This window comes from Acanthopagrus latus, chromosome 11 (genome assembly GCF_904848185.1).
Source record: "Acanthopagrus latus isolate v.2019 chromosome 11, fAcaLat1.1, whole genome shotgun sequence".
NCBI lineage: Eukaryota > Metazoa > Chordata > Actinopteri > Spariformes > Sparidae > Acanthopagrus > Acanthopagrus latus.
In genome coordinates this window covers 4,433,658-4,456,668 of record NC_051049.1, presented here as the reverse complement: position 1 = coordinate 4,456,668, position 23,011 = coordinate 4,433,658, and the positions used below count along the sequence as shown (strand labels likewise).

Sequence of the window (23,011 nt, the reverse complement as noted above, 5' to 3'; positions counted from 1 at the left end):
GTTGTGTTTCTGCTCTGACGGTTCTGTGCTTACCTTAATGAAGCAAAGGCGAATATATTTCTCGAACTCCTTCTTGGATTCATCTCCAACAAACGCTGTGACTGGAATGGCTGCCAGTTTCTATATATATTATTTTTTTATTATCAAGGACAGCATTGAAAAAATAAAAAAATAAAACAATGCGTGCAAAGTGAATGTAGCTACATTAGAGTAAATAAGTATTATACTGTGTAGGGAGAACTCAATCTACCTTTTCTTTTACCATCCACTTCACAAACTTATAGTCGTAGGCTTCATCGTCATCACCGACCACATGTGACAGGTCCTGATCTGCAATGAACGCAGAGCTCAGATTAACATTTATAGCGAGGGTTTTTAAAAAAAAAAAAAATATATATATATATATATATATATATATATATATATATATATATATATATATATATATATATATATATATATATATATATAAAAAATTCAGACTGTGTTAATCTTTTTTTCAATTAGCATGAGGCAATGCAAGAAACAATATTAGTAGTAATCAATTTAAATAGTGATCCAAGTAATACAGGTATAAACATATGTTATCTCAGTGTTAACCTAAACATTAAACATTTTTCTACATGTGCGTGTTTCAAACAAATCCCCCTGGCCTAATTAAGTTTTAAAGCACACATATTATGCTCATTTTCAGGTTCATAATTTTATTTTGGTTCACTTGAATAGGTTTCAGGCTCAGAAACACTGTTTTCTCACACTGTCCAGTGCTGCAGCTTTGTATTCTCCCTCTGTCTGAAACACTCAGCTCCTGTCTCTTTAAGCTCCTCCTCCTGAATACTCAGTCTGCTCTGATTGGTCAGCTCACAAACAACTGAGCCCAGCACCGCTCACTCTGTCTCCTGTTGGCTCTGTCCTGTTTACAGCTTCCAGTTAGTTTAAATTCTACTGTGAATATTGGTGTCAATTATGCAAATGTGTGACATGGTGATGTTATGTGTTGTCACAAAGTCATGGAACTAAAGGCGGGACTACTGACGAGGTTTGTCAGGAGCCGTGTTTGTTTTTTTTCCTGGAGCTCCTGTTGGTGCTGACTGTGATTTTAACTTTCAAGATCTTTTACAAGCACAAGAACACACTGAAGCTCTTAAGACTGTTAAATAAACAGGTCATATCATTCCGTAACATCAACAAGAAAACTGAAATTTGTATAAGACTTTTAAAACTAAAATAGAGTTAGAATGAGCCACCAAGCTGTAATAATCCACAACACTTGCGAGCAACACCAGTGAAACTGTGCTAGCGATGTCAGTTTTAAATGTTCAGTCACTCACTGAGAGATGTGACGTCGACGAGCATGAAGTAGCCTCCCTCCGGGATAACAGGAGTCATGCCGACATCTTTTATGATGGCGGCCATGCGGTTCCTCTTGCCCTCCAGTTCCTCAGCCAGTGAAGTGAAGTAGCACTCTGGTTGACCCATCAGCTCAAAGTTCCGGAGCAAACCTTGTGCCACGGCCTCCTGAGGAAACAGCCAGAAGTTTCAGACTACAAATACAATGAAATTATCCTTTGCTTTCTGTAATGGATTTCATGTATGCGAGAGCGGTGCAAACTTACCTGTAAAGGTGTCGCACAGGTATACAGCGTGTTCTGCATGACGGTCTGAAGATGCTTTATCAAGTGCTCAGGTCCTACGGACCAACCGAGCTACAGAGAGAGACAGATTTCAACTACATGGTGATGCAAGAACTGACTGCTGAGTATACAATCTGCGTCTAAAGCCACAGATTTCTTACCTTCCATCCAGTAACACTAAACGTCTTCCCGGCACTGCCGATAGTGACTGTTCTATCCCACATTCCAGGCAGAGTGGCTACAGACAGAAAATAATATCTAAACCTCAGGATATTCGGAGGAACTAGATTCAACCTTGGAGTTAAATACCAGGGGGACAGGAGCACCAGGGGAAGGTATTTGTGTTTACACCGCTGTCAAAGTAATGTCAGAGCAGGACAGGATGTTGCTTAGCTGCTTAGCATGCTAACTGTGAATCAATATGTGAATGTCAAAACATCAAACTTTTTTTTTACATTCTGTAGATTATTTTAGTGATACTTTTAAATAAAATTCTAACATACTGCACCTTTAATGTAATGGGATGCACTGTTGACTGTTGAACCTCTGTTAATATAATATTACTATCATGAGCTATGAGTTTAATTTCACAGGCTAGTGCTGAATGTCAGCAGATAAAAACAATTGCTGGTTAGATCCTACACTAGCTTTCAGCCCTGCCTACTTCATGACAACATTTGTGTTGTTGTGTTTCTTTCTGGAGAGAAGAGACTCTAAAGCAAGTGGTGCTGACTGTCTTAACAGGTTTTAATGACTGTAGCTGTGTGTAAAGACCGGACCAGCGTTTCTATGCACGCTAATGTATTTTTATCAAACAAGTTTGTCGAGCTGAAAACGTACCAATCTTGATATGTTCGTGTCCCCTATAGATGAGCCACTCATAGACCTCGTCACTGAAGCACAGAGTGTCGTGTTTGATGCAGAGGTCGGCAATCATCTGCAGCTCGTCTCTGGTGAAAACCTGCAGGAAGACGACAGGAGCCACTGAAAGCATTTGCGTCTTCTGTCACGTTGAGTCAACAAGTGTTTACATTCCTCAGACTTAATGAGAGATGACTGATGATGGACACCGACCTTCCCAATAGGATTGTTAGGGGTGTTGATGATGATGGCCTTTGTCTTGGAGTTGAATTTACTGGAAAGCTCATCTGGATCGAGATACCAGTCGGCGCTTGTGATTGTCTTCTTTCCAGATTTCTAAAACATTGCACAAGACATTTTGTGTCATGGATCCTGAAATGCATCCTTAAGCAGTGCAGTAGGTGGAGTAAATACTTGTATCATGTACTGTGTATGACCAGCATCACTAGCTTTCGGTTCAACTCACAAGGCGTAGCGGTATCAACACAGGTTTGGCCCCGGCCATTCGCACCATAGGCACATAACAATCAAAGAAAGGTTCGATTATGATGACCTGGAGAAAGAAGCACCACACTATTGATATACTGTGAACACACGCAGCATGTTTATGAAATCATATATGTATGAGAGGTCCTTACCTCATCTCCCACCTCCACCAGTCCCTGCATGCAGCTGAATAAGGAACCATAACCTCCTACTGAGACCAGGATTTCTTTTAAGGGGTCAATCTGGCGCCCACAGACCTTCCCATAAACCTGAGAAAGGGCCTTCACCAAGGATGGGTGACCCTTACAGGTAAACAGAGGACTTAAGTTACACACTTAAGACTTATATTCTGTATATAATATACAGAAAAGTGTGTATTTCCACCAAGTGGGCTCTGTTTATATACATAGCATAATTTTCTACAAGGGGACTCACAATTCAACTTCTAGGTCAAAAAACAACTGAAGTGAGAATCTTATTTTATTATCAAGATGAAAAGCAGAATCAGGGATTCACTATCGGTTCTGTTTTTTTTTTCTCTCCACCTTCACCTACTGGCACGTGTTCAGCTTCTTAGCTAACGAATATGAACATGTCGTGTAAATATGGACTATGAACTTGTCAAATAGTGTATATTAATCTGGAAATATGGCTGTAAAAACAACACAAAAACAGTTACATCACACCATGTATCCTATCATTTTAAAGCAGAAATCAAAAATGTAATGACAGCAGTGAGGGCATGATTTTATATCAAATGATGCAGCTGTGAAATACAGAAAAGAGAGGATTTCTGACAATAGCACATTTTTCACTGAATACTGTATCATGATGTAAATTTCAATCTGATGGAGTTGCTCCCATCCACTAACAAACAGCAGCTTTAACAGATGATGGAGAGTTTCAGCTGGCAGTTAATCACAATACATGTCAGTTCTTTATGAACATAAGATGACAATAACTGACATCAGTTCATTGCTAAATCAGGCCGAATTATCAACTTTAACTTGTAAAATGTTTCCTGTAATTCGCACCGTATGTCACTTGATTTGCTCTGAATGACAGCTTACCACTTGTCATAACAAGTGATGATGGTTCAATTGTAGTTGATTTACAGCACAACTCAGTTCCACACAAGGTCAACAGGAGGCCTTCGATATATCTATGTTAGCAGACTTGGTGTCTCTGATCTATTTTACCTCTTTGTCTTCTGGCTAGAGGGGAGAGACTCTGCATCACCTCCCTTGCTATGTTAATTAACAGATAACCATATATGGAAGCACTTCCTCCTGAAACTGTAAGATATAATTTGGACATTTGAGAAGGTTTGTGAGGATTATCATGGCAGCACTCTGTGCAGACAGACGTGATGTTATGTTGCTCCTCCAAGATCTTCTTGTATAAACTATCTCAGCGTAAGCCATCGGTGTTTCTTAGTCTTCTTCATCTCTCCTGAACGGTCAGGTGAGCCGAAATTCCGCAACAGTCTCAAACTCTGTTTCAAATCCCTCATCTTGATATAACAGTAATGTTAAATAGCAGTAAACTATCATTCTTCTGTAGTAGTGAAGCACGAGTAAGCAGTACCACAGTTTCTGGGTCTTACAAAGCCTCTGGTGTACTGGTTCATCCTGTCCACTGATGCAGCCTCCGCTAGTGCCTGCTTGATGTAAGAAGGTGGAGGAATGTCTGGGAAGCCCTGACCCAGGTTAACGACAGACGGGTCCGCTGCCAGTGACGTAAACGCCACCCTGAATAGACAATGAAATAAATCGTTACTGGTCGCACCAGAGATGAAAAAAATGTTGGATACATTTTAAGAAACAGCCTCAGAATGTCCTGAAACTAAACACAAATGTATCATTCAAATGATATCAACTCTGACTGACAAGTTATTTCTCCTGCTACATGTGCTATAAACAATATTTGTGTTTTCCTTACGTGTTGTTAATACTTTAGAGAAACTTAAGAATCGCACAAATAATCTGAATCATTTATCAAACAGGAAGTTCACTCTCTTCCTTCACGTTGTGTTCAGGACATGAATCTAATTCAAATTAAAATAATGAAGACTATAACAACAGAATGGTGTAAAATGTGAATCTGATCAGGGGTCTGTGAACAGAACGGCTCTCCTGCTGTGCAATACAAAGAGAGGAATGTCCCATTCTTTCACTTACCACACATTCTTGTCCAGTCCCTCGATTCTTTTTGAGTGAGTGTGCCGTGACATCTTTATATGCTGCAACACAAAACCAAATATAGATTTATTAGACAAATTAATTGCTTCCTAAGTGTCTTTTCATTGACAATTTCGTCTTTAGCAACACTGGCTGCTCACTTCCTTGTTCAACGAGCTGTGTGGTAAAACTAGAATAATCACCACACTCTCACAGATGGTGCTGCTGGTCATTAGCACACCAGACTTCGGTCACTTGTTTGGAACTGTTTCAGATACACTAGTGCATAATTACTTTATTGTACAGAAAGTCCTGGCAATCAGTTAATCACCAACCAGCTCATCTTACACAGAGTAGCTACATCTAAAGACTACTGAAGGCGACTTACCTGTGAAGTGCAAAACCATCTGCAGTTTATGCTCACTGAATGACATGCAAACCTGGTGCGAAGCAGGAGTTGTCGTGCAATGATCATGCTGCACAAAAGGAGAAAAACACAATGAAAAGATTATTCATGTCACACTGGCCGTTTGCTCAGTTGTTCATGTAACTGACACCTTCCACATAATGCTGTACATCTGGAACTAATTTCTGTTTTAAAAAATATAAATGACTGTAAACAGGAATAAAAGGTGCAAATACATGTTCATACTTCATTTAAATCACAACACACTCAACAAGAAACTGTAATAACAAAAGTGTGTACAATATCAGCTGCAGCAGTGGGACCTCAGAAAACTTTCAGCCCCAAATTACTGATTTTTGTGTGAACATGCAGGTTAAACAGTCATGGCCTGAAGCCCTGATAATGGTTCATATATTATATTTGGTCATTCATGCTTAGTTAGTGAATCTGGTGTAATGTAGGGTTGACTACAAGAAAGAAGAGCGCATATGAAAGTGAAAATGCAAAAACAGTCGTATTGCCGATGTGCAAAACAGTAATTTCTCTCTTGTTGGACTTTTGTACCTTTCTACTAAGTTTTGGGTGACAGAAATTCTGCACGGCTTCAATGGTTAACTTACAGGTCGAATGACAAACATTTACTCAACAAATAATTGATCATGAATTAATAATTCATAAAGGCAAAACATTACTAACGCTGGCATTTCAAATATGAGGCTTAGCTGGTTTTCCCTTTTTTAAATCATTGTAAATTTGAGCGTGTTTGTGTTCGCTAAAAAAGTCTTTAAAAAACTAAATTTTCTAAAACAAAATACATTGATGTACTGTAAGTATGATATGACAATGAAGAAGGCAGCGAAAGTTAATATTACCTAAACAATCAGTAGGTATAACAATAAAGTGGGAGGTCTTCTACATTCAGAAAGAATAAACAATAAGTACAGATCATTTTTAGGATCTTACTGAACGATTATTTCTTCTAGAATTTGACTGATGTGTTGGAATAGAGCTGAATATCATTGACAGTGAGTAAAAGCCTCTTGAAAACATCAAACACACATCCGAGGATCGCTTTAACTCCACCTGAAACCCTGTTATGTCTCATCGTAATGACCTAAAATCCCTCCCTGATCATTAGTGGGTGTCAAGCACTGAGTGATGGCAAACCATGACACACAATCTTATTATTATTATCTTTAATCATCTAACTGTCTCAGGTTGGGATTCACAGGGTTTGACGGGGGGTGGAAATGACACCTATGTTACTGTATTTCTACCATTTTCACAATAAACTAAGTTGAACAATAAGTAAACCTGTCTACAGTGTACAGCTGTACAGTGGTCAAAATATATAAATAACATAACATAAAGGGCTCCAGGACACAATGAATGGTGGCCACAGTTACCCTGCACAACATGACCAGTAGGTGGCGCTAATGTACAGCACATAAGGCTGCTAGCCATAAATCGTGACACGCAATAACAAAAACACTGGCAGATTTTACAAACATCTCTGAAGCTTTTCACCATGTTATTTGCTTCAGCAGCTCTTTTTCTCTCCACTGTACCGCAGGAAACGTGCATGTTACCCGTAAACCAGGTGCTTTCTTCGGCTACAACCGTGTACAAACCGCCGGCTAACGCTAGCACCTCCTAACCGTTTGCTAGCTTTGACCAACGGTAGCCGCACTTAGTTATGGCCGCTAAAATGAGCCGGCTGTCGCGGAAAGCTTTCTCTCGCATTGACCCACAGTGATGGCAGCCTCTTTGTTAGCCCTTTTGTAAGTAGCACGTACCATGTACAGATAGAAGTTAAGGCACCAGCAGGTCAGCAACCACAATTCACAACTTACATGTAGTAACCCTGAAGCGCTCACATACACACATACAGAGCGCAGCGGTCAGGGGGCGGGGCCAAGGACTGGAGAAAGTGATGCTGCGTTCATACCCATCGGAAATTGGCACTGCTTAGATGTAGGCCACGGACAATCAGGACCCCTGACAAAGCAAATATAGCTAAACTCAGGTAGCAAAACCCCACAAGCATCAGAGGAAATAAAGCAAGGCTGCATAAACTGTTCCTCAAATTACCCTTTTGAATTAGCTTGTATTGTTCTATTTTCTCATCAAACGTTTGGTTAACATTTAATCATGGTGTAGAGGGTAATCATCTTTAATAATCCATCCAATCTGTTCTCTGCATTGTATTATGCAGTGCATTCTCGGCTGTTTAGTTGCTGAGACAACGTCGCCAGAGGCCACATTAACCACATCACATCACGGCTGGGAAATAGTGAACTCATTACGAAAGAAACAGTCACGTAACGGGACAGTCCCGGGCTTTCTACGTGACGACCGTGAAGGCAGCATTGTCCCGGGTTGAGCACACTGTCCACACACTTCTGCTTTTACAAATCAAATCATGAGTTAGACAAAACAGTTTTATCATTACTTATATGGACTTATATTTTTAGAGCAAGCCAGATTTCCGTTTTATTCTTGTCCCTCAGTACTGTAGCTCCACTGATCCAGTTATATTCTTAAATCCAACCAAACAGTCCAACTCCCTGTGCATCCAGCCACACTGCTGCTTTGTTGACATGACAGACAGCATGTTGAACACAACATGTAAAGGGTTACATTTGGAGAAAATTAAGTCTTGTGCCAAATGTATATTTATTTATGTGCTTTGCTTTTAATTTGCTTGTTTTGTTTTACTTATTTTACATATAAATTGAATACAAGTGAAGTAAATTTCATATTGATAAAAACAGTGACCATTTTACATTGCATGTCTTACGCATCTTAATAGATCAAATTATTGTATTTTGGGTTTTTCTGTTTGTTTGTTTGTTTGTTTGTTTGTGTTTTGATCTGTTACCACATGTGCAAAAGTTATTTGGGAGGGGGAGTAGGTCAGAAAAAGGGGAATAATTTGTATTTTTTTTCTTTTGGATGAAAGTGGCACAATCTGACTTTTGGAGAGCAGATAAGGATATTTTCATTTATATATATTTTATTTTATATATATTCTATTACATTTACGGGTTTTCCACATTTTAAAAGACATAAAATAGTTTCATTATTCGGATTATGGTTCATAACCTTGTTCTTTTGTTGTCACATGAGGACACAATCCTGTCTCTGGGTTAGTGTTTTATTCACAAGTACATCGGTGGCAAACATTAAAAGTTTAATATGGAAGTTAAGGTTTCAGCTGGGATGCATATTTAACAATTATGTTTTCCAGACATGTTGTTGAGAGGAGTTTTCGGATCTTAGTTTAAGTTTACCAAAATAATTTTTGGACAGTCCCTTACGTAAATGACAGATAATGATAGTGTAACTCAATATGAGTTGAAAAGGAATGTCAGACTTTTTCCTGTCACATAATTATATAGAATTACTTTGCACCAAATGTTGTTGAAGTGTCCAAGTTTATGTGTGCATGTTTTCTGTGAAATGGACAGTGGTTGCTTTACTGAAGGTTCGAGTATGAGAAACATATTGATCTGATCGTCACAAAGTATTAGAAACACCTCTGAATAATAAAATGCATAATCCAGTTAACGACTGTACACTTGTATATTTTGATATCCTGCCCTCTAATTCTATCAGTCCTCTTACTGGAACTAGTTACACTTGAACAAAGATGTTGTGATGGAAAGTAAAAAACAATCTCCTTAAATGGCAATAAGTCACATTTTATATAATTACTGTGACACACTGGGGCTTCACTGTTCTTCTGTCTAAGATCAGTCAAAGAAAATCTTTCTAAAAGCAGTCTGATCGGCCCACACAGCTGTAACAACTGACAGTGTTCCCAGAGACTGAATGCTTCCTGCAGAGGGAACAGATGGGGAGAGTGAAGGCTGAAGGAGCCAGACTCTTCTAACGTTATCAAGCAGACGGAAAACATCAGTCTTGTTTATCGCATCACTACGATGGCTGTATTGAAGCACCATAATGATATAGACCTACAGTACATGCGGGCTTCTTCATGTAATCTTCTGTACAGGAGTATTTTTTGTGTATCACTACTTCACATTCTTTAGTATTGCTTTACTCTACACACCCAACATCAGTCACGGGAGGCAACGAGTATGTTCACTTTTGATTATTCCAATGTGAGTTTTGCTGATGATACAACTGCACTTTTACTTACAATTTTGAATAACAACCTTTACTGGTAATGGAGTACTTTGACATTGTTGTTGGCCTGTTGACACCTTAACTTAGAGTGACGACGAGGAACTTTCAAGTGTTTATGAAAGAGTCTCATGATTCCTCTGATGATTATAAACGCACTGTAACAGAAAAAGAGACCATCAGGGAAAAAAAGACTGCTATTTTTACATAGTTATTATTAACGTCTGTGCTCAGATCCGATAACATACATCACATATGAAATCACACGTACATATATTACCACTTGATCCATCATGTGGTCTATACGTCACTTGCTTCAAAACAAATCCACAAGTTAGCAAATATAACAGGAGGCGCTGGTGACGTACTGCTTTGGTCAAAGAGGGCGTTAGAATCAACAAAGGTACTCTATGGATGTTGTGACTGCTCGTATCGCCATGGAGAAGTGTTTTTAATGAATGGGTAACCGAAGCACATCCACGAGCACAAGTCATGAAGAATAAAACAAGTTAGCAATCTAGAAAACCTCCGCCAGGGCCCAACAGTCCTCTTTAATTCAATCGAGTCAAACCCAATATCAGATAAAAAGACATATGTAAAGCTGCTTGACCTGGATTTATTAGGATCACCATCAAATTGTACTCGCCTATAGATACCAGCCACTTGAATACGCCTGAGAGTTTTATGAAAAGGTTGAGTCTCATTCCCAACTCCTCAGAAACGGACAGGTGAGGTTCTTTTGATGAGTCAGGAAGGTAAGAAATCTAAAATTCCTATATCCGTCCATTTATCCACCAAAAGTTACTGAGCGCTATTCTGGGCCGAGACCCATCCTCACTCCATATTCCACCAAAATCCTTTCAGCAGTTTTTGTGGAATCCTGCTCACAAACCAACACATGGACACGGCTGAAAACAAAACCTTACTGCAGGAGGTAATTATGATGTACGTTAACAAATTGTGATGTCAATTATTTAAAAGAAAAAAAAAATTCATCAACACATTGTGTTTTGGTGACAAACCCTGAACATAAACGTAAAAGTTCTGCTTGTTTTTGATCCACAGCCGACCGGATGTGAGAACTTCTCCCACCACTGTCTGACATACAAGTTTATAAACTTGATGTGAATGTCATTTTAATAACCAGGGTGCAGTCAAATTAAAACCACAGATGAATCCAACAATCCAAAATGATAATGTTGCTTCTCTGGTTGTTATTTCTGTCAGAATTCAGAGTCCGCTTCTGTCCTGTCCCTCACAGCTGTCTCATAAACAACATGCTTCTCCAACAGTAAAAAGTCTCAGCCTGGCTCTCTCTCTCTCTCCCCCCCGAACCTCCCCAGAAGTCCACGCCCCTGTGGGCTGACAGTACATGCCTGCATGGGTCTGACTGGCCGAGGATCCAGGAAGGTTTCAGCGGACACACACAGTGGAAAAAGAAGAAGAAGGGGGGACCCGCACATCATGATCCGAGACCTCATCATCGCGTGAAGGAGCCGAGCAGTCCAGATCCTCGAGTCCAGCTCTCAGCTCTCAGCTCTGAGGTAAGTCTGCTGCGATGGACCCTTCATACATGAGACATGTATCAGTCCGCTGGCGTCATCTGCTGTCGACCAACTACTTCATCCCCGAGTTTACCTGCCGTGTACAAACAGTAACTCATGAGTTTATTCCGCGAGTATTACAGATGCGTTCAAAGACGTCGCCCCTTAAACGCACCGCCAGTATTTTAACTAAATCAGCTGACCGGTTGACTTATAGATGTTTTAGTGCTGATCACAGGATGAATCACAGCTTCTTCTCACTGTTTGTGCACTTTTTTTTTTTTTTTGATTTCCCGCAGCTTCCGTTTCTCCAGAAGCGCGTCTCATTAGTAACAGCCAACATTTTTTTTTTTTTCCCTGCATTGCGGGTAGTTTTTTTCCACGTCCCTCAACCAGACAAGAGTTTTTGTGTTTTGTGTGCCGGGGGGTGCGCTGGGTGTGTTCCCAACATGTCTGTTTTTGGATATCTGGGATTCAAACAAATTTCCTGTCAGGAAGGGGACAAGGATGTGGCCTGGTCAGGTCAGCTTCAGAGGCTGACTCATCCAGTGGAAAGACAGTGTTTAATAAAAACTACAGGCTTCAGCTGCTGGAGCCTCTTCAACCCCCCTTTTCTCTCTGCCATTTGTTTGAAATGTTCATTAATCTGTCCTATTGTTATTAAAGGATGGTGAAGTTAAATTACAAAACACAGCAAACTAATTTCCTCACTCACCTCTTCTGGTTTCTAGCCATCTAATTTGATTTTTATCAGGCCAGGTTTTAAGAAATCAGTCGGAGAAATGTGACCTTAAAGGGGCTCAGTCTACTGATGATGTCATTGAACAGGAAGTCAGCGATACACACTAGAGGAGGTGTGCCATTGGTGGAATATAATTAAAGGTGCGATATGTAAGAATTTTAGTTGAAAACATACACACACACAAAAAAAACAAATTATAAACAGAATGTGGAAAATAACAGTTTGAAGCTATGAAATCTATGTATAATGTTAGCATGCTAACCAGCTAGCCACAGCCCACCACAGTCCACCGCTCCGGTGGTTGGGATGTGAACACCAGCTGCTAACTGTAGCTGTTGGTGGCTAGTTAGCGCAGTTAGCTGTGCAGTTAGTGGTCCAGGCTGGGAGCTGGAAGCACTGGGGAGTGTGGATGTTGGTACTCTAGCTGACATTCTGCCCCCAATAGATTTAGATATGAATCTGACAGGTGGCCAATTCTTATTGTCAATTTAAGTGTGATTACTCCAGTAATGTAGCAGTACTTGATTACTTCAATTTTTTTTATACTCTATGCATCCACACCTCTATATTTTGGAGGCGAAGTTGTTTACTCCACTACACTCAATAACTTTAGTTTAGATTGCATTTTAAAATGTACTTATTTTATCGGAAGTTGGATTGGAAACACGGATTCCAATAACCAATAATAAGTGTTGAATATCTGAATACTCGACCAAGAGTACACAATATATGAAGATATTTACTTTGACTTTTTATAGCCTAATTAAATACATCTAGTGGCCTACTTACATGTATTTAAGTAGGCTTTTATTAGGCTACTTAAATACATTTATTGCAGATAAATATTTTTGATACATAAATGTCCAATATGTGAGAACTGGCCATCTGTTGAATTCCCACTCCAAACAAAAATAGCATATCACCAGAGTAACCGCTAACTACTGCTAATCGTAGCTGCTGTTAGCAAGTGAAATCAGTTCACAGCTAGCGGCCATATTAGAGCACCAGGGAGGTGTTGGTGTTGTTTACTATCGGACTTTCACCTCTTGAGATTCAAACTGGCTAGGTGCTAGCTGGTTAGCATGCTAACCTCAATATCTCTGCCACACAGCAGGTAGACATCTTTGAAATAATAACACTGACACTTATCCATTTTCTGTTGATGAGATCAGTTATTTTATAAATATTTTTATTGTACTTCACCTTTATCACTTCTCTCTGGGACTGTACTTCCAATGAAGGTCTTCACGGCAACAGTCTGCAGATCATCCAGACTCATAAATTCAATAAACATTTACAATACCAGAAACAGAAGTCATTGGAGATGGATATCTCAGACCATGACATGACACATCAAACTCTCTGCAACAGCCAGATGCAACTTCAGCTAAGAGAGAAAAACTAGTTCTTGTTATTTTGGCTGAACTTGACCTTTCAGAGTGAACCTCCAGTAAACACTTCAATAAACTAAACATCCCCTGAACAGCTGCTCTCATCCCTGCTGCTGTTACGACACTAAGATGGAAGAATCGATAGAAAACATTTTGTGTCTAAAAACTTAATTGAACTATCAAAAATACGCCCCGTCTACGAGCCCCGAGGCTTTCAGCAACATACCAGCAGTTACCTTACAGCCAAACTCATTAATAATGAACCGGCGCCTGAGTGTGGATGAGCATTCAGCTATTGACAGCGCCTGTCTCTCTCTGGATCTGTGGAGCTGCAGATGATAAAAAAACACTGTACGTTATGTTTCTGGCACCTTGTAGATTATTCATTATACCTGCTCAGACAGTGCATGTTGGTATTTTATCTGCTTCGTATATTTCACACTGAGGTGTTTGGCTGTACAAATCAGCTGCGCTTGACTCGGCCTTCTTCATTCTGAATGACACTGCAGACAAACTCCAGGAAACTGGACACCTGCAGCAGTAGTAAGCACTTTACAGAAGGTGACCACAGAGAGTAGCAGCAGAGAGCAGCGTCAGGGATACACCACTGTTTCCCATGACACTGCCGTTAACAAAGACAGCTTTTTAATTGTGTTTTAGGAGACTGATGGCTCACGGACCACGCTGTGTTCCACAAAAAAAAAAAAGGCTGAGATCTGATTTAATTCTAATTAAACCAGATTAATTACATCAGTCATTGTGGCGCTACAGACAGGCTTCTTTTTTCTGTTGGCCTCTCTTGGGAGAATACGTCCAAAAACACACAAGACATAAAGAGCAGTGATAGAAGTGTTTTTACCGAGTACAAGTAATTTAAAGTATTATGCTTTACTTCTTTTACATGCTAATTGGTACTTCGACTAAACATGAAGTGAAATATTGTAATATTTTAGACAAAAAGTTAGAGGTAGAAATATTCTTTACTACACTATATTTATCTGATTACTTAAGTTACTACTTACTTATACACCGGATAACCAGTGTAGGTTTAATCCAGGGCCTAACATACTGTGACACAGAGTAAGATCCCCCCCTCGAAAGATCAAGTTTGCAGATGCTAGCTTACGTAGTTTTAGCAACCTCAGAAATGACTGCACGATAACAATACACTGCAGTATACGCCTCCACCAAGAAACCACCATCAAAAAGCTACAGATAACGTTCAGAATAGCACCAAACATCAGCAACAGTACATATAGGGTCCCAGCACATAGTTCGAGGCATCAAACATCTGCTAGCTTTGCCGGTTTGCTATTGTAAAGTGAACACAACTCAACACTCTCCTGCAGCAGCTTCCTGTTGTGGGGAAGCCCTGACGAGTCGATTACCGAGTGCAGTAGAGTTCCACAGCTCACGGATGAAAATTCATGAATATTACTCCATGGAAATGCAATCAAAGTTCATATGTGTCTTACCTACCAATTTATAACAGTTATTATTGATAGCGGACAGGGAAAAGAATGGAACTGAGGATTTCTAACCGCACTCAATAATCGACTCATCAGGGCTTCCCCACAACAGGAAGCTGCGGCAGGAGAGTGGTGAGTTGTGGTCACTTTGTGTTCTGGCGAGCTGTGAAGGCATTTTCACGATATTATCCAATTAATGGAGAAAACAATCAGCAGTGATGGAATGTAACTAAGTATATCTACTTAACTAGTGTACTTAACAACAGCTTTGAGGTACTTTGGGTATTTTTGTTTTGTTTTTCTTCTTCCACTCCATTATATTTTTAAGGAAATGTCCTCCTTTTACTCCAATGCATTTTTAAATTAATCTATTAAATCAATAATCAGGTACTCATAATATTCAGCATATACATACATGTATTAACTGTATACTGTATGTGTAATAGATGATAGATACATACATTTACTTGTACTTTTGAAAAGTAAAGTACATTTATTGCCGGAAAATTACTTTTGATACTGAGTGAATTTGACATTTACTTTTACTCAAACACTGTGAGTTACTTTCACTTTTAGCAAAGTAATATTTCAAAACAATATTACCTTTACATGTAACAGAGTATTTTTACTCTCTGGTTTTAGTACTTTCACTCAGGTAAGGATCCAAATACTTTCTTCACCACTGACGTAAACATGCATCAGTGGAGAGACGTCAACAGCGACATAGACTGTGATCCAAGCAACACCTTATCCTGTTATCGTTCATGCTGGATGTGCAAAACCTCCTGGAGCCAATTCCCTATAGTGACAATAAAATAACAGCATTGTTTCAGCGCTCCATAATGGCCAAACGACTTCGTCCATTGTATAGACTGAAGGTCTCGTTGGTTAATTTCCTGTTTCTTTTGTAACAGGCATCATGATTCCTGTGATGGAATTCCGGCAGTTCTCTGAACAGCAGCCTGCGTTCAGAGTCCTGAAGCCGTGGTGGGACGTGTTCGCCGACTACCTGTCTGTCATCATGCTCATGATTGGCGTCTTTGGATGCACGCTGCAGGTCAGTAATAATTCTACGGCACGATATTTAGTTAAAGGGTAACTCCACCAATTGTACGCATTGAAGTGTGTTTGTTTACAGGTTTTTGGGTGAAGTACTGCTGCTTTTTTGGAATGAAAAACATAAAGAAATGTGTGACCTCGTTGCACTGTGGGTAATGTAGTCTCGAATCTTTGAAACGGTGATATCTCTGGTTCTGCCGTATTGATTGTATTTGATCATTTGTGTTTAATCTGTCCATAATGGAGTGCAATGCTAGACCAGTCGACTGCTTTTTAAAACCGGGTGCCTACACTACAGACAACACATCTTATCATTGAGAGAAATCACCGGAGGCAATTTATCAGATTACATGCAGCTTCCTCTGGAGCCACAAACATCTTCAGTCGTAGTTTTCCCCAAGACATGTAAACCCACTTTAGTGTGTAAAGTTGGTGGCGTTACCCTTTAAGAGAACAGGGCTGTCATGTCTTACATAAGGATTTTGTAAAGGCTTGTGCTGCATGTTTTTCTACTTCTTGACTGTTGTCTTCTAAGTGAAAAGTGTGGCTGAGGTACAATAATGTAACTTGAGTTTGAACTGCAGCACATTTGTGAGATACAATGAACTCGCCCTTCTGTTCTTTCTATTAAATCTAAAGTGATTCAATTTAGCAAGAGCAAAGGCTCTAGGCTCCCTGATGCAACATGACTGCACTCTGCCTGCTGCTTTGGCACCAACTCAGAGCCACTAATTCCCTGCTTTTACAACCTGGACTCAGTGCAGCAAAGGAAGCATTCAGGAGAGTGCCAGTGGAAACATTTACCCACCCACCCCTCTTCGTAAACACAAGATTCCAAACTCTTTCAGCCAGGCGCTTTACTCCTCTCTCTGGGTGTGGAGTGGGAGCATATTTTGGCTCCTGCAGATCTCTGTAATGTAAATCCTGAAAATTATACCAAACCACTTTTAGAAAAACTGTTAACAAGATATTTATCAGGACACGTCCAGCTATTGTTTCCCCGCTCACTGCAGCAGTGTGTGGACACAATGGAACTGTGAGTAAATCGAACGGATAATTGTTTATGCAGCCAAGTTTACTCTGGAAAGTCAGCATTATCCACATGCCATTTTGTGGAATTACATCAGTGTCTCAGACAGAAATCCCTGCGTTTAGAGTCAGCTAAGCTCTTCACTCTGCAGAACCTGACTGTGCATTTTAATCTGTGATGCTGCAACACCGCTGCGCTGCCCTTACTGTAGGAATAATGTCATCATGAACTCATTCCTCACAAAATGTGTTTGCTGTAATAGTTTCAGATCATGTTACACAATGATGTGCTGAGCTGAGTATCAAGCAGCTGAAGAGAGTGGACAAAATGTCTCCCCCTCAGAAGTGCCCATTTCCTGTTATTAGCATTGCTGAGTGAAGCAGCTGTTCCTCATCATTTACACAACAAGCAAACAAGAAACACTGAAGGCATTTGTTGTTTACTGATGCCCACGTATGGACAGTATTCAGGATGCTAACATGCACCTAGTAAACGGGTTACTCAACAAAAGATAAGAATTATTTCTTTGTAAAATGCATAAACAGAATGAAAATAGAGGTCTGAGGTACCTTGACATAATGCCTGTGATGAAAGCCTTTAGTGTCTCTAGAGGAAGCTGCATGTAATCAGATCGCTTATGATGTGTCACTCAGTGGCGTAGCTGCATTGTGGGTAATGAAGGCAGTGAAAAGCAGTCCTCTGATCTTAGACATTGCACCCATGTTGGACTCATTATGGACAGTTTTTAAACAAATGATAACAGTCAATACAGCAGAACCAGAGATATCACCATTATATTCCACTCACTTTTCTTCTTCTTAAAAACCTTGTGCCTACATTACCCACAGTGCAACTTAGCTACCGAGTGACATCACTGCAGCTTCCTCAGGAGCCCACAAAGGCTGTTTACTACTTTTTTTCCCGTATGCTGTAGTACCGCCCAAGACCTCTAACGCCCACTTTAATGTGTAAAACTGATGGAGTTGACCTTTAAGTGAGTACATGTGCTAGCTTGTACAGGTGTCAGCTGCAGGCCTATTGCACACAAACATGTGCAGTCAGACACCTTACATATCTTACCTTACTTAACTCTTTTACATGTACTGACAGTGTAACACTGTGGCTGTGGTCTGTGGCTCGGGGCTGATGGTGCGTTGACAGAACATAAATATGTCTCTCTCTCCTTTCATACCACCACTCTGCTGTCACAGCAGTTTACACCAGAATAACATGGAGGTATGAGCAGGTTTTTTAAATGCAGATAAAGCTGTCATAAATAGGCTGGTTGATTGCCAGCGGGTGAGTTTGTCTTTCAGTTTTCTTTCCTTGTGTGTCATGGTCGTAATCACAAACACATTTTACATTCACATTAAACACAAAACCCAGAAAGCCGGTCTGTAAGGAAGTTGATGTAACCCAGCCACTTAAATCCATGTAAACACACTGATTATTGTCTTCAAGTGTTCTTTCTGTAATCTTGCTAATCTTTCTTTTTCTTTTATACATTCTGTTTTAGGTAATGCAAGATAAGATCATATGCCTCCCTCAGAGAATGTCACCGCCTTCAGAGAACTCAAGCGACATGGAAGTGAAGTCCCTGTCACACCTGCAGCCCAACATCTCAGCGGTGCCAAGAGAGATGACAGGTCGGAAAAACGATCTGGACCTCCAACAGTACAGTTTCATCAATCAGATGTGTTATGAGAGGGCTCTGCATTGGTATGCCAAGTACTTTCCTTATTTGGTTCTTATACACACTCTTGTCTTCATGGTGTGCAGCAACTTCTGGTTCAAATTCCCCGGCTCGAGCTCTAAAATAGAGCATTTTATCTCTATGCTTGGCAAGTGTTTTGACTCTCCCTGGACAACGCGAGCTTTGTCAGAGGTATCTGGAGAAAATACTGAAGAAAAGGACGATAAGAAGAGCGGCCCGTCCAGGTCCAACATCACTATGTCTCCTGGAGAGGGAAGTTTCGAGAAGACGCAGTCACTCCGATCGATCCCGGAAAAGATAGTTGTAGCCGAAAAGCCATCGGCAAGTGTTCTTGATAAAAAAGAAGGTGAACAAGCTAAAGCTCTTTTTGAAAAGGTGAAGAAGTTCCGTTTGCACGTCGAGGAGGGCGACATCCTGTATGTTATGTATGTTCGGCAGACCATGTTCAAGGTGTTTAAATTCCTCCTGATCATTGCCTATAACAGCTTTCTTGTGAATGCAGTGCAGAACAAAGTGGACTGCAATGTCGAGATCCAGGAAATGACAGGCTACAAACACTTCTTGTGTAATCACACCATGGCTCACCTATTTTCTAAGCTTTCTTACTGCTACCTGTGTTTGGTGGTGGTCTACGGATTAACAAGCCTCTACACCTCTTACTGGCTGTTTTACTGCTCACTGAAAGAATACTCCTTTGAGTACGTGCGACAGGAAACAGGCATCAGTGACATCCCAGACGTCAAGAACGACTTTGCTTTCATGCTACACTTGATTGATCAGTACGACCCGCTGTATTCCAAACGATTCGCAGTTTTTCTCTCCGAGGTCAGTGAGAACAAGTTGAAGCAGCTCAACCTCAACCACGAGTGGACTGCTGAGAAACTGCGTCAGAGACTCCAGACTAACGCCAACAACAGACTGGAGCTTCAGCTGTTCATGCTCCCCGGGCTGCCCGACACTGTCTTTGAGTTGACTGAGCTGGAGTCACTCAAGCTCGAGATCATCAACAATGTCACCATCCCTGCCTCTCTGTCTCAGCTGGAGCACCTTCAGGAGCTGTCACTTTACCAATGCTCTTTAAAGTTGCACACAGCAGCTACCTCCTTCCTCAAAGAGAACCTGAAAGTGCTTCGTGTGAAGTTTGACGACCACAGGGAACTTCCGAACTGGATGTTCGGCCTTCGCAACTTAGAGGAGCTCTATCTCACTGGATCTCTTATCCCCGATGCCTCCAAAAATACAGTTTTTGAGTCACTGCGGGAGATGAAGTGTTTGAAAATGCTCTCCCTCAAGACTAATTTGACCAAGATACCCCAGTCCATAGTGGATGTTTCAAGCCACCTGCAGCGACTGTACTTACACAATGATGGCACAAAGCTAGTTATGCTCAACAACCTGAAAAAGATGTCCAATCTGATCGAGCTCGAGCTGGTGCGATGTGATCTCGAGCGCATCCCGCACGCGATCTTCAGCCTGACGAATCTGCAAGAGATTGACCTGAAAGAGAACAACCTCCACTCAATAGAGGAGATTATCAGCTTCCAGCATCTTCGAAAGCTCACCTGCCTTAAACTTTGGTACAACGGTATCATGTACATCCCAGAGCATATCAAGAAGCTTGGCAGCTTAGAGCGCCTCTACTTCAGCCACAACAAGATCGAGATTTTGCCTTCGCACCTGTTTCTGTGCAACAAGCTGCGCTACCTGGACCTGTCCAACAACGACATCCGGTTCATCCCTCCGGAAATCGGAGTCCTGCAGAGTCTACAGTATTTCTCCGTCACCTGTAACAAACTGGAAAATCTACCAGACGAGCTCTTCTTCTGCAAAAAGCTTAAAACACTAAAGCTCGGCAGAAACTCTCTGTCCATTCTCTCACCAAAGATATCCTACCTTGCTCTGTTGACATATTTGGACCTCAAAGGGAACCACTTTGAGCATCTGCCACAAGAGCTCGGTTGCTGTCGTGCTTTGAAGCGCAGTGGCCTTATAGTGGAAGAGACACTGTTTGAAACTCTGCCTTCAGATGTCAGGGACCAAATGAAGGCCGAGTGAACTGCCTTACTGTAGCCACAGTGCCTGCTGTATGTTCTGTCTACCAATGCAGAGCATTTGTTTTGTATGAAGTCATTACCATACTTAGGTATTATACTACTGTTAAATAAGTTAAGAGCTATTTTGTTCAGTTTCCTTAAAGGAGGGAATTGTATTGTTACATGTGTTAGAGTGTGCTCCGACCGCAGAGCTCGCTGTGTTATTAAGTTCTTAAGTTCTTGTTATTAAGACATAATATGTTCACTTTGTTGCTGAGAGTTACATGAAAGGATTTATATTAGTCTCAGATCTGTATGTTTAGGTGTAATTTGTAAAAGCTAGCTCCAAAACTCAACGTAGGCAACGAGGCTCCCTTTGGACTATCTCCTCTTGTGGTACAGAAGGGTAAAACAAGAAAGGACAGGGCGGGGGCTTACGGGTTAGAACGCACACAGTACATAGACATCTTTTACACAACGTCAACGCTGTTGTTTATCACACTCTGTTGATAATGTTAGTTTATTTTTTTAATGTTTTAAACTGAGATTATGGCCATATCTTACGCATTGCTCCTTTAAAATCTGACTTAGCACATGATAAGCTTAGCTTAGCTTAGCACAAAGACCGGAAACAGGAAGAAACATCTTGCCTGGCTCTGCCCATAGGTGAAAAAAAAAAAAACATACCTACCAGCACCTCTAAAGTTGGTTGGTTGCTGGTTGACAGACACTGGTCAACATAGCACAGGGCCAAGCTACAGTAGCTGTTTCCCCTGGCTTCAAGTATTTATGCTAAGCTAACTGTCTGCTGGTTGTAGCTTTATATTTTGCTTGGAGACATGAAAGTGATACTAATCTTCTCATCATACTCTCAGTAAAAAGATAATACTCGTATTTTCCAGAATATCCAACTTATTTTTAAGCACATTTCTTGTCACTGCTACATAAAAAAAACAAAAACATTTGAGTGCTGAATGTAAATCTAAACTAAAGACCTCACTGAAATGTAGGCCAGAGGCCTTATATATGCTGTATTTTATATATTTTATGTTGCTGTAATGAAGCGTTTTGTTTTAATCAAGAGAAAGTTAGTTTGTATAGACCGCAGCAGGGAAAATGCAAAAAACAATATATCATAATCATAACTCTGTAACAGACAGATGACATTTCAAAGTGCATTAAACTTGAGGGACTATGCCATAGCAGTGTTTTTCTTCCCTTGAAAGACCACAAAAAGTGTGCAACCTATTACAAATATGTATTTTTATAAACAGTATTTTTATGTTGTCAACCAATAAAAAAGGATTTACTTGTAAATTAATTTCTTAGGTTGGAATTCATGAAAGTTCACCCAGCACAAAAAAAATACATGTTTTCAAAACAGATTTTCACAATTTGTTCGATCGGACCAGCGATGCAGTTTGCTGTGCTGACTAGAATTTTAGAGAAATAAAGTACATTTCCATCCATTATACTTCTCTATAGCTGAGAGAGATACCAGCACATTGTATATTCTAAATTGTGTTGTGGGATAAGATATCACCTGCTGGCTGGTGAGGATTAATAAGTAAAGAAGATTAATCTATTATTATACACACAAGGCACCGGTGGAAAAATAAAGTTGGCCTGAAGTGTGTAGGACGAAATTCTACAAAGTACAAGGGAGGAAAGTAAAATTAGGTGAAATGTCATTAAAGCAACATTATGTAACTTTCTTACCATCCATCCATTGGATGTAACTTTATGTAACTTTCTTACCCTAAAATATTAACCTGACAAGGTCACGTTGATGGTACAGTGTCTTGTAATGGGGCGATTGTTGTCTCACTTGATTCTGCACCATGTAATTTCAGTGAGAGGATCACACTTCACTTCGAGATACAAGTTTTCAACACATGACATCGTTATGACGTAATGAGATTAGTTTGAAGTTGGCACCTATGTCCAACAAATTGTTACAGACCTGGGATTTGTATTTGTTTCAACAAAATGTTGCTTTAAAACAAGGCTAACAACATAGGAACTTAAAGTTTATTAATATGTAATCAAACTTATTACGTGCTTAATCCTGTATGTTTTGCAGTCAGCGATCCCCTCCCTGCTCTCTACATCCCAACATTAATGTGGAGCAGTGATAAACAAACACAGTAGCAAAAAGGAGGGTCCTGCCATTCTGTCCAGGAGCAGACAGGACCACCTCTTTATGTAGTACTGTGTCCTGATTGGATAAAGTGGGCAGGGATGCCAGAAAAATTATTTTCTCTTTTACTGCTTGAGCAGGGGAAGGAGAGACATGGTTTACTGACAAACATC

At 40.4% G+C, this 23,011-nt stretch overlaps 2 protein-coding genes across 5 annotated transcripts in view; one reads left to right on the top strand and one right to left on the bottom strand.

The window, feature by feature from the left end:
* LOC119028582 (kynurenine--oxoglutarate transaminase 3-like) overlaps positions 1–7,551 on the bottom strand; it is a 60,359-nt gene extending 52,808 nt beyond the window's left edge. The window contains exons 1-13 of one of the 4 annotated variants that reach the window (XM_037114737.1): positions 7,421–7,551; positions 5,550–5,637; positions 5,162–5,223; positions 4,588–4,732; positions 3,134–3,283; positions 2,962–3,048; positions 2,709–2,831; positions 2,475–2,595; positions 1,796–1,872; positions 1,617–1,706; positions 1,332–1,518; positions 251–330; positions 34–120 (exon numbers count right to left, since the gene is read on the bottom strand). In XM_037114737.1, coding sequence (XP_036970632.1) covers positions 34–120; positions 251–330; positions 1,332–1,518; positions 1,617–1,706; positions 1,796–1,872; positions 2,475–2,595; positions 2,709–2,831; positions 2,962–3,048; positions 3,134–3,283; positions 4,588–4,732; positions 5,162–5,223; positions 5,550–5,636 — 1,296 coding nt within the window. In that variant the 5' untranslated portion in view covers position 5,637; positions 7,421–7,551. Of the gene's footprint in view, positions 1–33; positions 121–250; positions 331–651; positions 914–1,331; positions 1,519–1,616; positions 1,707–1,795; positions 1,873–2,474; positions 2,596–2,708; positions 2,832–2,961; positions 3,049–3,133; positions 3,284–4,587; positions 4,733–5,161; positions 5,224–5,549; positions 5,638–7,363 lie in introns of those variants that run through there. The other 3 variants (XM_037114736.1, XM_037114738.1, XM_037114739.1) reach the window with 3 other exon arrangements.
* A 3,571-nt stretch (positions 7,552–11,122) lies between these two features.
* Positions 11,123–21,898, top strand: lrrc8c (leucine rich repeat containing 8 VRAC subunit C). Its single transcript, XM_037114706.1, has 3 exons — positions 11,123–11,260; positions 15,777–15,919; positions 18,468–21,898. The coding sequence occupies exons 2-3, from the start codon at positions 15,782–15,784 to the stop codon at positions 20,718–20,720; spliced, it is 2,391 nt and encodes a 796-aa protein (XP_036970601.1). The 5' UTR covers positions 11,123–11,260; positions 15,777–15,781; the 3' UTR covers positions 20,721–21,898.
* Positions 21,899–23,011: the final 1,113 nt, after the last annotated feature.

Bases quoted from the DNA above. Each gene is read 5' to 3' on its own strand.
- lrrc8c (XM_037114706.1), top strand. From the start codon at position 15,782: ATGATTCCTGTGATGGAATTCCGGCAGTTCTCTGAACAGCAGCCTGCG. The intron at 15,920-18,467 runs GTCAGTAATAAT...ATTCTGTTTTAG, and splicing joins TCTTTGGATGCACGCTGCAG to GTAATGCAAGATAAGATCAT.